The 14,468-nt window shown below is 35.7% G+C and overlaps 1 protein-coding gene across 15 annotated transcripts in view; it reads left to right on the forward strand.

Annotated features, from left to right (window-relative positions):
- The window catches only part of ROBO2 (roundabout guidance receptor 2), a 666,758-nt gene that overhangs the window by 648,821 nt on the left and 3,469 nt on the right, over nucleotides 1-14,468 (forward strand). For 7 of the 15 annotated variants that reach the window (XM_055567819.1, XM_055567812.1, XM_055567817.1 and 4 more), the window contains 4 exons: nucleotides 1,639-1,821; nucleotides 4,384-4,557; nucleotides 11,004-11,276; nucleotides 13,306-13,506. In XM_055567819.1, coding sequence (XP_055423794.1) covers nucleotides 1,639-1,821; nucleotides 4,384-4,557; nucleotides 11,004-11,276; nucleotides 13,306-13,506 — 831 coding nt within the window. The remainder of the gene's footprint in view (nucleotides 1-1,638; nucleotides 1,822-4,383; nucleotides 4,558-11,003; nucleotides 11,277-13,305; nucleotides 13,507-14,468) is intronic. The other 8 variants (XM_055567818.1, XM_055567821.1, XM_055567820.1 and 5 more) reach the window with 5 other exon arrangements.

A 14,468-nucleotide genomic window follows, 5' to 3' on the forward strand; every position in this document is an offset into this window, starting at 1 on the left:
GGTTGAATCACTTTGGTTTTTTCTTATCTACTCTAGCATTATATTGCAAAGTTGATTGCATCATTTCTCCTTTCAATTTAGGCTGTTGGTCCTTGACTTGTGATTATTAACTCAGAAACAGTTCTCTTGGCTTCCTTGCAGTGGCCTGTGTCTAGGGAATTTGTTTGGAAAGGAAAAAGTGCATCTCCGTGCTTTTGGCAAATAGAATTAAAACTCTATCTTTCCCTGCTACACTTAACACCCTTTTAACTTCTCTGATCCTTCTAACCCTTCTGGTTTCTGCTTTCTGTGTCTTGAAAGTGCATGAACCCATATTATTGCATCCTGGCACCTCAGCTAAAGGTACAAAGACTTTATCATGGCAACATTATACTGTTGTCTCTTAACTGTTAGAGAAAAGGGGGAAAAAATCTATGGCACTTAAATGCCATAGTCTTAGTCTCTTTTATGTGAATATGTATTTGGTTTATTTAGAAATACTAACTAAGTTAATATTAGTTAATATTAACTAATTTAGTAAATAACTAATTTAGTTAATTAGTTAGTTAATATTATTAACTAATATTAACTTAGTTAATATTTCTAAATAAATAAAATACATATTCACATAAAAGAGACTAAGACTATGGCACTTAAGTCTCTTTTTAAAAATTTGGGATAAGCAATACTTGGTGTCTTTATTGTATCATATATTAATTGTACATCGACTGAAATATTGTAATATTAATTTTATTAAGCAATTGCGTACGGTCTCAGTGTGCTTTGGTCTATAAAAAAGGATCCAAGAGTAAATGACTTGCTAAAATTAAGTATCATTTTTTAGTAGCCTGTGTTTTGCAACTCTTTACACATAAAGCTGTGATTCTTTCCCTCTGTTGCCATTTTGCACTTTGTAGAAAAATCCATATTAATGTAAGTGGTTTTCTTTATAATGTTTAATTTTCTAAAATGGAGATTAGTATTAAAGAGAAAACTAGAGCTCTTCAAATAATTGCAAAACAAAGAAATCATACTGAGCTTTGAAAATAATACAACTTTACAAAAAGAAATCTTTTGTTATATTCTATTTGTTCTGATATTATTTATGCATTTTTATTATTAGTTTTTATTATTCCCTGAGTAATCAAATTTTTATTTGAAAATCTGAAAATAATTCTAGCCCTTCTGCAGTAAGCAAGTGTACATTTCACTAAAATTATCACTAGTCTACATTAAATTCAAAATATATTCACCCTATTCGTTCAACTGAGTTCTTGATAAGTTGACTTTAAATATGCTATACTTTATTTCAATAAAAGTGTTATTCTTTGAATTCTAGGCCTTAGAATATACATAGAAATTCTCTTTTAGAAAATAATTGTGTAGCAATTTGAAAAACATCAGAATGGAGTCATAGGAAACGTCTTATTCAGGGGTTGCAAACAGATGCAGGTTTTAAGTGAGCTTAATTCTTCTGCACTAGAAATGTTTAAAACATGGATGATGTTTGCGCATGGCTGAAGAAATCTGGATGAAACCAGGTTTACCTCCAGGAAGGGCGAGGAGTGGAGGAATCCTACGTGTTCATTAGTATAGTGTGTACAAGCCGATGAGCTGTTCAATACCTACGACTCACTAGACAACTACATTTGTTTTTAGGTTCAATGGTAAATGGATGGGGCTCTGCATCTGATGAGGATCGTAAGTTTTCTGGTCATAGATCTAGTGTAGGTAGCTCCTCAGATGGTTCCCTCTTTGCCAGCGGCAGTTTTGCGCAAGCACTGGTGGCAGCAGCAGATAAAGCTGGCTTTAGGCTGGATGGAACCAGCCTTACAAGAACAGGTTGGTAGACTCTGAGTCCACACTCTTTGCATGAGAGAATCTTTTCCTTGAACAATGAGCTATTGACCTCCTGTTCTTTCTTCTCAGTGCGTCTGACTGCAGGGCTTTCTTTAATCTGCATGGACACAGTCTGAATGCTCAGTTATTACCAGAACTCTCTTCCGATACTCCCCTTGCAGAGCCAAGAATAAGCTCCTACTCACCACCTTCCAGGGCTTCCTGGATAGCTCAGTTGGTAAAGAATCTGCCTGCAATGCAGGAGACCCTCGTGCGATTCCTGGGTTGGGAAGATCCCCTGGAGAAGGGATAGGCTACCCACTCCAGTATTCTTGGGCTTCCCTTGTGGCTCAGCTGGTAAAGACTCTTCCTGCAATGTGGGAAACCTGGATTTGATCCCTGGGTTGGGAAGATCCCCTGGAGAGGGGAAAGGCTACCCACTCCAATATTCCGGCCTGGAGAATTCCATGGACTGTGTAGTCCATGGGGTCACAAAGAGTAGGACACAACTTTCAGTTTCACTTTTCACTTTCACAGCCTTCCATCCTGTATTCCCCTTTCCCTTCTAAGCTCTACTGATTAACTGGAATCTGCTTCCTTCTTCTATTATAGCCAAGCTGCAACTAAGATTGCCATTAAATTTTCAATAATTCACACTTTGCAAAATTCTCACACAATCAATAATGTACCCAGTGATTAACATTATTCAGCTTTTATCTCCATTACTTTCCTTTGCCCCATTTCTTTCTGCAAATGCATTTTCTGGGAAGGCTTTCTCAGCATGGGGGGAATGGGTCTGAGGCTGTCAGTCTAACAGTTCAAATGGCTGATGGTCTTAGTAGTTGTTTGGCTGTTAAGATTTTAATCCAATAATTTATTATTTGTTTTAAAGGATGCTAATGAAAAATAGACCCACTGCATTTGCCAGTTGAATAAAATGATGATTACTTGTGTATTTTTCTATAGCACAATTTAATTTGGGTTTCTGAAAATAATAAATAATAATAATATAAAAGACCAATTATGTAATTTTACAGGATTTTTATTATTAACTCGAAAATAAATATGTGATTCACTGTATTAATAGATCAATAATTTTGTAATCATTTGTTTTACTGAACAAAATAGCTTTGGCATGATCCTATTATTAATACATGACTATGTGTACGTCTTAAATGCACATAGCAGAAAACTCTGGTATAAGAATTAAACTGAGCTGCCTTACAAAACAAACTAATGAAATGCTACATGCATTTTTGAAATCTTAATAGTATTCAAATAGTAAGGTAAAGATAAATGACTTTGACCCTTCACTAAACTCTCAGGTTATAAAAATGAGTCTTGGGAACTTTCTTTGAATTATACCACCATATAACATTATACTATCTCTTTTGAGTATGCACTAGGTATCTACAAAGTAAGGAAGATTCCCCAGGCATTGCAGAGGTTTATTTTTCATATAGCATCTGAACTAAAATATGTTGTACTGTAACAGTTATTTGAGTTTTCTTGCTTTATAAGGCCTAAGTTAGAAACTTTATATTGCCTGAGTGCTTTTTGTGGCATAGCTATAAGCAGAGCAGTAGAAAGTGAGAGGAAACTAATAAATTAGAAGGCATAAGTACATTTCTTGCATGTATGCTAATAGCTAATAAAACATTAAGCAGTATCATGTCACATTGACTTAAAACGTAACTACATACAATAATTTTGAATGAAATGAAAACATGCACAAGAAAATAAATATATGTACATAAACCTTCTCAGGCCATAATAAACATATTATTAAACCCCTAAGATGTTGAAAATTTATTAACCTTTTGCCACAATATATTTCCCGACATATTACACTAAGCTACAAGAAAAGGACATGGCACATTTCATTTTTCAATAAGAATTTGGAGTCTGCTCAGATAGAGTACTATTCATCAGAGAACACCTATTGCACTTTGGTGATTTTACAAGATGATTTTAAACTGCTATTTATCCTATACTATACACTAATGTTATTGAGTTTCTGCTAAAAGAAGTAGAATTCATTGTGTATGTGTATGGGTGGTAAGGTCAATTTAATATATGTGTCTGAGCAGACCTTCCATGTAAAATTTAAAATGTAATTACTACAGGAAATTTTTCTGTGCTCAAAGAAAGTTCGTAAGTTTCCAAGGGTGAAATTTGATTAAACAAGACAGTACATAATTCACTTCAGAAAAAGCTTTCTTAATTTTAAGGAGTAAAAGCTGCACAAATTTGCATATATCTATGAAAATGTCACTAAGATTGCCAAGGTTACATAAAAATACAATCAAGGAATATTGATTGGTGGTGGACTTGTTTCATATTCATTTGTTTGCATTTTTCAGTGGGTAGTATATTGGTTATAAAAACTGGACCAAAAAAATGCAAGAGGGCGTATTTTTTTCTATGGAGATGGACCAGTATTTTGTATCTTCAAATGACATCTCCAGGCAGCTTTAGAAGTTAGTCTTAGAGCAGAAATATAAGACAGAATCAGTGCCTTATAATAACATTCTCTATATCTCGTTCCCTTTGTTTACTTTCTAGGTAAAGCCTTTACCTCCTCTCAAAGACCTCGACCAACCAGCCCATTTTCTACGGACAGTAACACCAGTGCAGCCCTGAGTCAAAGTCAGAGGCCTCGGCCCACTAAAAAACACAAGGGCGGGCGAGTGGACCCGCAACCAGCATTGCCTCACCGAAGGGAAGGAATGACAGATGGTAGGTTTGTTTTCTTCTCTCTGGTCTCCTAACTGAAGAGACATGTTCTGTGAAGTCATTAACTTAGCTTCAAGACATGATGGTAGATCAGGTATCACCTTGTTATGTGACCAGGCTGAACACCTGGCAGTGTGGTCTTGTTTCAATCAAATACCCCCTTTTCTTGAACAATCTGGATTTATTCCTAATTATCCAACCCCAAGAAATACATGCCATCCTGCTTGACAATGTTGATTTTTCTGCTGGTCTGGCTTTTTTCCGTTAGTGCTTTCTAACGACCATTCCTTTTTAAGATTAAGGAAGAAAACATAAGTAGCATGTGCAGTCGCCATGTTGTCGAATCATTTTTGAAGCTGAATTAAGATATCTTAGATGGAATCACTTTTGAAAAAGACTGTTATTTCCAGTTTATGAATTTTTAAATTTCATGAATTTCGGGGCTAATAGACCATCTGGTTGATGGGTCAGTAAACTTTTTCTGAGAAGTCCAGATAGTAAATAGATTTGGCTTTAGCCAAGCCAAACAATCTCTATCAAGACTACTTAACACTACCATTGTAGTGTCTATGCAGCTATAGAAAAATGTAAATGAATGGATATAACTGATTTCCAATAAAACTTCGTTGACAAAACAGACAATGGCTTACTTTGGCCCATAGCTTGCTGATTTATTTCAATTTTTTCACTTATATACAGCCTCAAATCTTTGCGTATTTGCTTAAATACTGCTAGTTTCAGGAAACAAAATATTATTGAAAGACATCCTTTTTCAATAATGAATAGTTCATCAACTCTGTTTTCAACTTAATTATCATATGTTTAAATATAGGGAAAAAAAGTATTTACACTGAAGTTTTATCCTAAGGAATATGTAAGATAGTATATGTAAAGAGCCCAGTATAATGTCAGACCAAAAGGTAAATTTCTTCCCCCTTCTCTACACTGTCTCCGCTAAGCACACAAACTTTTTCCTGAGATAGCACTACCAAACATCAAAAGAATGAACCTAGCCAGGCTGCACATTAGAACCATCTGGGGAACTCTTAAAATACACCCTGGAGATTCTGATTTAATTGTTCTGGGGTGAAAACCAGCCATGAGTGTTTTTAAAGCTCCACTGGAGAACCTAATATGCAGTTAGCTTTGAGAAGCTGTAACTGAGTTCTTGGCACTCATCTGAGTCTCTTAGACTTAACATTATAGGACAGGACGAGGCTTCCTTGGAAAGGAAGTATTTGCTCTTTGTTGGTTTGAGGGTAGGTCTTTAGCTGGCAGTCTCCACTGTGCTTTCTCTTGTCATTTTATAATGCTAAGAAGACTTTAAAAGCCCAAAATAACTTGTCTAAAAGTCTTCAGGTTTACTTATCTTTCCTGCTTCTTTTGTTTTCATTGGAAAGTGTTTCTGTGGAATACAAGGGTAAGGGTACAATCAAGATTTTGATTCTCGATAAGTGGATATCCTGTGGTGTGCAAAAATGTGTACCACCTCCTTTCTGCCCCCAGTGATCTGAAGATTAGTTGAGCACTTGAAGCAGTCTATAGTGTTGATCTTATTCTTTCTGAGTACAAAGGACTACTCACTGATATTCTATTACAAATCTCAGCATTAATAATTTTGTATGATTTTCCTGCTATGACTGTCATGAAGAGAGGGAAATATCCAGGGACTATATGGATTTTTTTGTGGCTTTTCCAAAATGTTTGAAGATCATATCCAGAATATGTAGAAGATGTAAAATATAAATCAATAAAATAGCTCTTTTCTTTCTCCCTAAAACATTTTCCCTGCAAGCTTTCTTCAGAATGTCTAGTTAAAGTAAGCCACCTCCTAGTTTAAAGCATGATCGATATATTGCTTATATTTCCAAAAAACAAATAGATTCCTAAACTTTCAAATTTACCAGCATTCCAAAGAAGATTTTGGATTATGTGCATTAGTAGATACATTCTGAAAGTACTGATATTGCAAAGCATATTTTGGCTCACAAGTGTTTGACCCAAAGACATTTTAGGTATGATAAAGAAGATTTATTTTGGATCACACTCTACAGGTTATCTTTAAGAATATTATTATTTTACCACAGATTTTTATGCTGTAGTTTTTATATGGTATGAGTCCATGCATCAGTAATAAGTTCATATGATTTGTATGTAACATCAAACTGTTCTTTTGGGGAAGTTTAGTAGCACTTAATGTACAGATCTTTTACAGTAAAATTTTTGCATTATAGATTTTACAACAGTGTTTATGAATATATTAATCAGGGTAACTATTGATGGCTGCTGTACCAAACAGCTTCTATCCCCTCAGTGGCTTAGCATGGTAAGAGTTTATTTCTCACAGACACAGTGATTTATAAAGGTCAGGTGGCTCTCCTCGAAGCAGTAAAGATGTTTGCTTAAATATTGATACCCCGTTATTTCCAAGATGGGACCTTCCTGGTTTCTGAGTGAGGGAAGACAGAACATAAGTGATTATCTGGAATGTTCTATGGCTAGTCAGTGACTCAGATGGTGAAGAATCTGCCTGCAATGTGGGAGACCCAGGTTCGAATGCTAGGTTGGGAAGATCCCCTGGAGAAGGAACTAGCAACCCACTCCAGTATTCTTGCTTGGAGAATCCCATGGACAGAGGAACCTGGTAGACCGTGGAGTCTCAAAGAGTTGGGCACAAGTGAGCAACTAGATGAGATGATGGCTTGTCCCACAGACGGTACAATCACTCCTTCTTGGACAGGAACTCTGTCACATGGCATCAAACTAACTACTGGAGCAGGAATATTATTATTGAGGCAGTATCAGTCTCTGCTTCAAAGACTATGCAAAAACCCACACACATATTAAGAAATGTTCTTCCCCCTTGGATAAAGTCTCACCTAAGTAGGCATTGTTCAGTGCAAATCATCTATTCCATTTGCATAAACCAAAGAATATCCTTTAAAGCGAATACATTGACCAATGCTGAACAAAGGAGGCAAGTTCTCTGTCAGCCTTTTTTCCCTAAATTGTCACCTTCCAGCCTGTCCTCCCCTCATCCTAATGTCTCTTCAGAGAAAGGGCTCTTTCCCAGCTCTGCCATGGAATAACTTTGACCATTGAGCAAATTAGTCATTATTCTATTCATTAATCTATTCATTCATAAATCTGTTCATTCAAATATTTATTAAGCTCCTACCAAATGACAGGCACAGTGGGAACTATACAGACAAAATCCCCTGGCCTCCTGTAGCTTACATTCTAGTGAGAGAAGATAGATAAAGACCAACATATATATAAAAGTGAAAAATAAGGATATACAAGATGGTGGTGTCATGGAGAAAACAAAACATAGGAAGGAAGTTGAGAACTATAGACATGGGGGAGATATTTTTAATGTAGAGAGCTCAGGGGAGGCCTTACCAAGAAGATGACATTTGAGAAAAGATTGGAAGATTACAAGAGAAAGAGCAATGCTTATATCTGAGGAAAAGTCATTCCAGGAAATGAAAACAGTGAGTGGAATCCTGAAGTATTTAATTAAAAGGAAGAGGAACAGTGTGACTGAAGCAGTGTGTGTGCTCAGTCACTCAGTCATGTCTGTGACCCCATGGACTGTAGCTGAAGCAGAGAGAGCAACAAAATGAGTGTGAAGTCAGACAAGTAAGTGAGGACCACTTTTCTGAAGACCCTATAAGCCTCTGTAAGGACATTGGCTCTTTACTTTGAGAAAACAGTAATGATGTGTGCACGCGCATGTGTGTGTGTGTGTGTGTGTGTGTGTGTGTATGTCTGTGAGAGAGAGAGAGAGAGAGTGTGTGTACATAAGGCAGGGGAGTTACAGATTTTCCTTATGTTTTTATTTAAAAACAAACCATTCTGGATACTATATTCAGATAGCCTGAATGTGAGTCTGTGTGGAATCACACAGAAACTATATAGGTAATGTAGGGAATAGGTGGTTGACATCCATGCCAAGCTAGAATCGGTGGAAGCAATGAGAAAGGTTGAATTCTAAACTCGGAAGCAGAGCCCACAGGTTAATGAAATTAGTAAAGGTATAAAGCAGGGAAGCCAAAGATTACTCCAGTCTTATGACCAGCTTGTAGTAATTGAGATGAGGAACATTAGGGAGGAAACATTTTGCACAGGAAGTTCTAGAGCTCAGTTTCCAGGTGTGACATTTGAGATGCTTACTAAACATCAAAGCCAAACTCTCCAATATGGATTTACTTTAAGATGAATCTTGAGTTCATGGAAAGAGAGACCCAGGCTGGAGATACTTGATTTCTTTATGCAGATTTTTCTTACCTAAAAAAGAGTATAATAATGACACACATATCACTGGATTGTTGTGCCTGACAATTGCAAATTCTCAGTAGGCCAGTAAGAGTCTCTTTGATGAATTGATTTAGTTGAAATGAATCAACAGAGAAATGAATAATAAATTTAATTTAAGTAAACATATTTGATTACATTCTTTCATTTTTTCCACAGCCATTCTTAATCTCATCTTTTTTCCAATTTGTTTATTTCAATGTGCTTTCAATGTTCTTTCATCTTAGACTATACAAACTACAAGGATATTACTTAATTATGTAGCCATATAATTTCAGGTTAAATTAAATAGTAATCAGAATTTTAGCTAGCATAAGCAGATGCCATTTTGGCCATTTTAAAAATTAAGCTGCTCTGATGGAGAATAAAAATCAATGACAAAGATATGTTATTTTAGAAGCAAATGTAATAATTTCCCCCCAACTGGCAGTCTTTAGTCCCATAACTCACGTAAAATAATTAATTTGCATTTATAATAATACAAACTGAAGGAAATCAGTATTGAGTATAGAGGAAGCACCAAACTCATTGGTGAATTATTCAACAAACAGATCTCTCAATATTGGATTAGCTTTTCATTTTGGAAGAAATGTTCCAATTGCAACTCTGTTCTCCCAGATAGAAACCAAGTTCCCTTCAATAATTAATAATTCATAATCTAACAAGATGATGTACATAAGAACTGGGAATGCTGCACCAATGTAGGAACTCCCCAAGTAAATCCTGAGGAGATTTTCATTGTCAGTTCAATGAAGTTCAATATTAGTTTGCTCATAAAAGAGAACATGAAGCTTCCTAAGAAAGTCTTTTAAAGGAGCAACTTAGCCTTCATTAAAGAAACTATCTTGTGTACACAAGAAATTTATACTTTCTCCTTTGGAATTTCATGAACAATATTATTAGAAACAAGTGCACCATTGCTAAGATGGCATGGGAAATAATTATCTATGTTATATACATTATCCTCTATTAATGATACAAGTATATATATTGTCCATGATAATTGATCTTGAACAAATTGATAATTGAACAAATAATATAGCTGTTGATACTCTAAGGATGAACAAAGAAGTTTACAACAACATTCCAGAAAAATGAGGAGGAAATAATCCAAAGGAATGTTAGAATGTTTAGGAGATCTCAAAATCTTCAGCAAAGTAATATTAGTATAGGTCTAGTATAACAGTATACATTATATAATAGAACTATAATACTTAAAGAAATATGAAAAAAAGCGACTATGATTTCACAATTGAAGACATTTAAACTATAAAAGTGTCATGGTCTAACAAGCTAATAAGAGAAAAATGAAAAATTAGCTAGGTATTTGAACTTTTTTCATATATTTAATGTAAAGAGCTTTTATGAAAAATGATTTATTCCACTACATCTCAGTTTTTCATGATGCATTGCCTTCTCTAGTACCATGAAGCATATTCTATCTAAAATCTGAACATTGGTTATTACTTATTAAAATTAATACATTGGAAGATTATAATATATTAGTTGTAACTCATTAGCTAACTCATGAAATGAACAGCTAGAATTGGTTGTCAGGCAGAATGTTAATTGCATTTAATAAATGTTAGCTTAACACTTTGACTGTTGCTGAATGTGCCACATACACGAATAAGAGCAGTCATATGCTTGTATGATACAGCATACAGTTCTTAATTTCCCGAGGGCAACATTTCCTAGGGAGATTGACAGGGCAGCTTTTATTCTTCCAGGGTCTTTTATTAACACAGCTGCTAGAATTTCTAGTTGTTTTGTGTCCTAGTATTCTACTTTAGGGAGGTGGCAGTGGAGAATGGATTAAAGACGGAGAAATCATAAAGTGTCCTTTACACCTTGAACATCAGCCTTCATGTGCAATTGAAAACACTCACCATGTACAATAGTTGGAGAAAATCGGTTGATTTTATTTCAAAGGCACTGTGATCAAAAGATAGCAAAGAGATCAATAATATCCATTTCAGAAATAAATAACTGAACTTTCCTCTCCAAAATTTATTTTGTATGGGTGATACCTTTAGGAGGGCGACGTTTTTCTTTTTTCTTCATCTTGAATTAAAACCTGTATTTTTTTTATTACATTTTAGTTTATTCTAAACATTATTCAAAATTTTTAGATCTTCCACCACCACCAGATCCCCCTCCAGGTCAGGGTTTAAGGCAGCAGATAGGCTCGAGCCAGCATGCTGGTAACGTGGAAAATTCAACAGAGAGAAAAGGAAGCTCTCTGGAGAGACAGCAAGCAGCCAACTTAGAAGACACAAAGAGCTCTTTGGATTGTCCAGCTAAAACGTCCCTAGAGTGGCAGCGACAAACCCAGGAATGGATAAACTCCACTGAACGCCCAGAAGACATACGGAAAGCCCTCCACAAACAAGGTGTCGGACCAGGTGTGTTCTGCACAGTCCCAAGAAAGTGTGGACTTTGACCTTTTTTTTCTACCAGGTATTTTGGAAATGCCAGTTGTTTAAGGGCATCTGAAATGAATTTGCCTTGAATCACTAATTGAAGTTGGAATTCACAGCAAAGCTCACCTGCGCATCCCTTAAGGCTGAGTCCAGTAGGGGGCCTTCCTCAAGTTAATCTCTGCATAGGGTCTTTGAGCCCAAGACACATCCAGGCTTCATCGGTAATGCTCAGGAAACCATTTGATTTTTTTTTTTTTTTTTTTGCCATTTTTGTTTGTATTGAGTACTTTTAAGACCACTAAACTTCATCTTTAGTATCAGTTGAATCTCTGCCTTCAACCAATTTGTCCATTTTGACTGAAGTAACTAGTCATTTTTAGAGAACTCACTTCAGTCAAATTAGTAAATTAATGGAAGTAACAAAGTCGCAAATAAACAGACAATCACAGAATTCTCATATTAGAAAAGGTTAAACTGGCACCTGCACTTTTCCAACTGATTAAATTGAGTTGATTATTAGCACTTCAATGGGAAATGTTTTTGCTTATAAATCAAGCTTGCTGGAAATGTCACAAAATAAGTTTCATCATTTGCAGTTGGATTTTTTTTTGGTGGAGGTACATTTAACCACTTATAGAAATCATTTCTGCAACATCTCTTCTTATTTCAGAATTCATTGAGTATTAAACCTTATATACACACACACACATTGAAAGTTTCCTTACACATTCTTTTATTTATTTGGACTCAGTCTTTTCTGGATATGTCCTCTACTCATGCATTTTCAATAATTATATTTTGTCACAACTTGGTGCTTAAAGTTTTAGCTTGAAATATAGTTAGGAAAGAGCTAAAAGATGATAATATTAATATCTAGATTTAGTGGAACATTTAGGAAGCTTACATCATTAAGGCTGCAAAATAAAAGTCATGTGATCCTTGTCATTAAAGGTATCTAAGAAGAGAAATGCTAAATCCAGCTAGCATGTTTTTTAGTCATCTAATCAGTAATGATAACTTAAACCTAGAAAGAGAGAAGAAACACAGGGGTGGAGAGGAAGAGAGATGGGGGGGGGAATGAAAGAAGAAAGAGAAAAAGAGAGAGAGAAACAGTAGCATTTCAAAGTATTAAGTATTTAGGAAAGGCAATGGCACCCCACTCCAGTACTCTTGCCTGGAAAATCCCATGGACAGAGGAGCCTGGTAGGCTGCAGTCTACGGGGTCGCTAAGAGTCAGACACGACTGAGCGACTTCCCTTTCACTTTTCACTTTCATGCATTGGAGAAGGAAATGGCAACCCACTCCAGTGTTCTTGCCTGGAGAATCCCAGGGACGGGGGAGCCTGGTGGGCTGCCGTCTATGGGGTCACACAGAGTCAGACACGACTGAAATGACTTAGCAACAATAGCAAATGCACATCATGAATTATTTTTAGAGAGATGGTACATAAAAAGGATAGGAACATTAATTATTAAAATGAATGAGTTTCTCTTTTTCTTTTAAGGAAATAAAACAGCTTTTCAAATAGTGTATTTCTATTCAAAGAAGCAATAGAAATTTAAGAAGCTTAGTTTATTAACTAACTTATAGATCTTTATCTAAATTGAGAAAATGTTGCCATAATTTAAGACAAAAACCATGTTCCTTCCATCTTAATCAAAAAATTAAATTTCAGCCCCATTGAACCCAGAAATTATTTTCAGAAAAGATTTTGTCAAACATTACAGTCATTATATGCAAATCTCTTTTATAATGAATTTAAATTTTGCAAATAATACATGACGATATATACGTATCCCAAGATCTCTTTTAATTTAATACTGCCTCAGTTCCTGTTGTAGGAAATGTTGCCTGCACATGGAAATTCCTTTAATATCTGGGTCTTGTTAAATTCTTCTTGATTTTACTAAAGAGTGAAATGATAAAAAAGCCTAGCTTGAGCTTAAAGCTAAATTTGTTTTGCCTCTGTGTAGCTGTTCACCTAAACCCATTGCGTTCCCTTTTTTCTAGAGGAGACGTTGGTGCCCTACAGCAAGCCCAATTTTCCATCTCCAGGGGGTCACAGCTCGTCAGGAACGGCTTCTTCTAAGGGATCCACTGGGCCTAGGAAAGCTGATGCTTTGAGGGGAAGCCACCAACGCAACGCCAGCGACCTTCTTGACATAGGATATATGGGCTCAAGTAGTCAAGGACAGTTTACAGGTGAATTATGTAAGTGCCTTAGGGCATTTAAAAGGCTGTGGTGATTCAGAAAGAAAACTGGGCCAATAGCGTAAGGGAGAATGTTTTCCTTGACCCTCTTAGAATATCTGACTGGGTCTGAAAACCAAACTGATGAGAGGGATTAACAGGAAAAAAAAAAAAAAGCATACAAATTTTATTGAATTTTTACATGAACATGGGAGCCTTCACAAGAGAATGAAGACTCAAAGAAGGGACCAGAGCAGTAAATTTTTTGCTCCGTTAGACAAACAGTAAATGTGTGAGAATTTAAAAAGAGTTTTGGGCTGGGGGTAGTAAAGAGTGAAGAAGTAACTAAGGGTTAGTTTAACAAGGTTTTGACAGGAGTATCTTCCCTCCTCTTGGTACAGGGCAGGTATCTGTCACATAGATTTTATCATCATCCTTCAGGGAAGGGTGAGGTGGGAGAGGTCAGAGTGCTCTTTATGCTTCTGCTAATTTTTTCAAACTCCCTCACTCTAAGATATTTAGTATGCTAAGTTACCGTATTTCGAAGTATGCCCTGAATCTTATCAATAACACCGCCACAGTAAACAAATTTCAAAATTGTAGAAAGCTCGCTTTACAATGAGAAAAAATTGAATTATGATTTTGAGCAGGTTTGGTTATAATAAAGACCATTGCTGTTTCTATCAGTCAAATAAACATTTCTTCTGTCTCAAGCTTGGACTTTTCTGTACAGAAATTATAGAAGTTAGGCAATTAATGTTAATACTTACATGTGAATTAAATATAGTTTTTTTGTAGTTTTCTTTGCCTGTTTAACTGAGCACAATAGGGAAATATTGGCTTGTTGGTAGTTTTAAAGAACCTTCTTGGGAATTCCTTATCCCCTAGTCGCTCTTTATTTTTTTATTTCATACATTTAGGAAGTCAGCCTTGAAAAGTTCATCATTGATTTTAGTTCATTTGTAGTACTTTGATTTCAGTAA

Source organism: Bubalus kerabau, chromosome 2, assembly GCF_029407905.1.
Source record: "Bubalus kerabau isolate K-KA32 ecotype Philippines breed swamp buffalo chromosome 2, PCC_UOA_SB_1v2, whole genome shotgun sequence".
In the NCBI taxonomy this organism is placed as follows: Eukaryota; Metazoa; Chordata; class Mammalia; order Artiodactyla; family Bovidae; genus Bubalus; species Bubalus kerabau.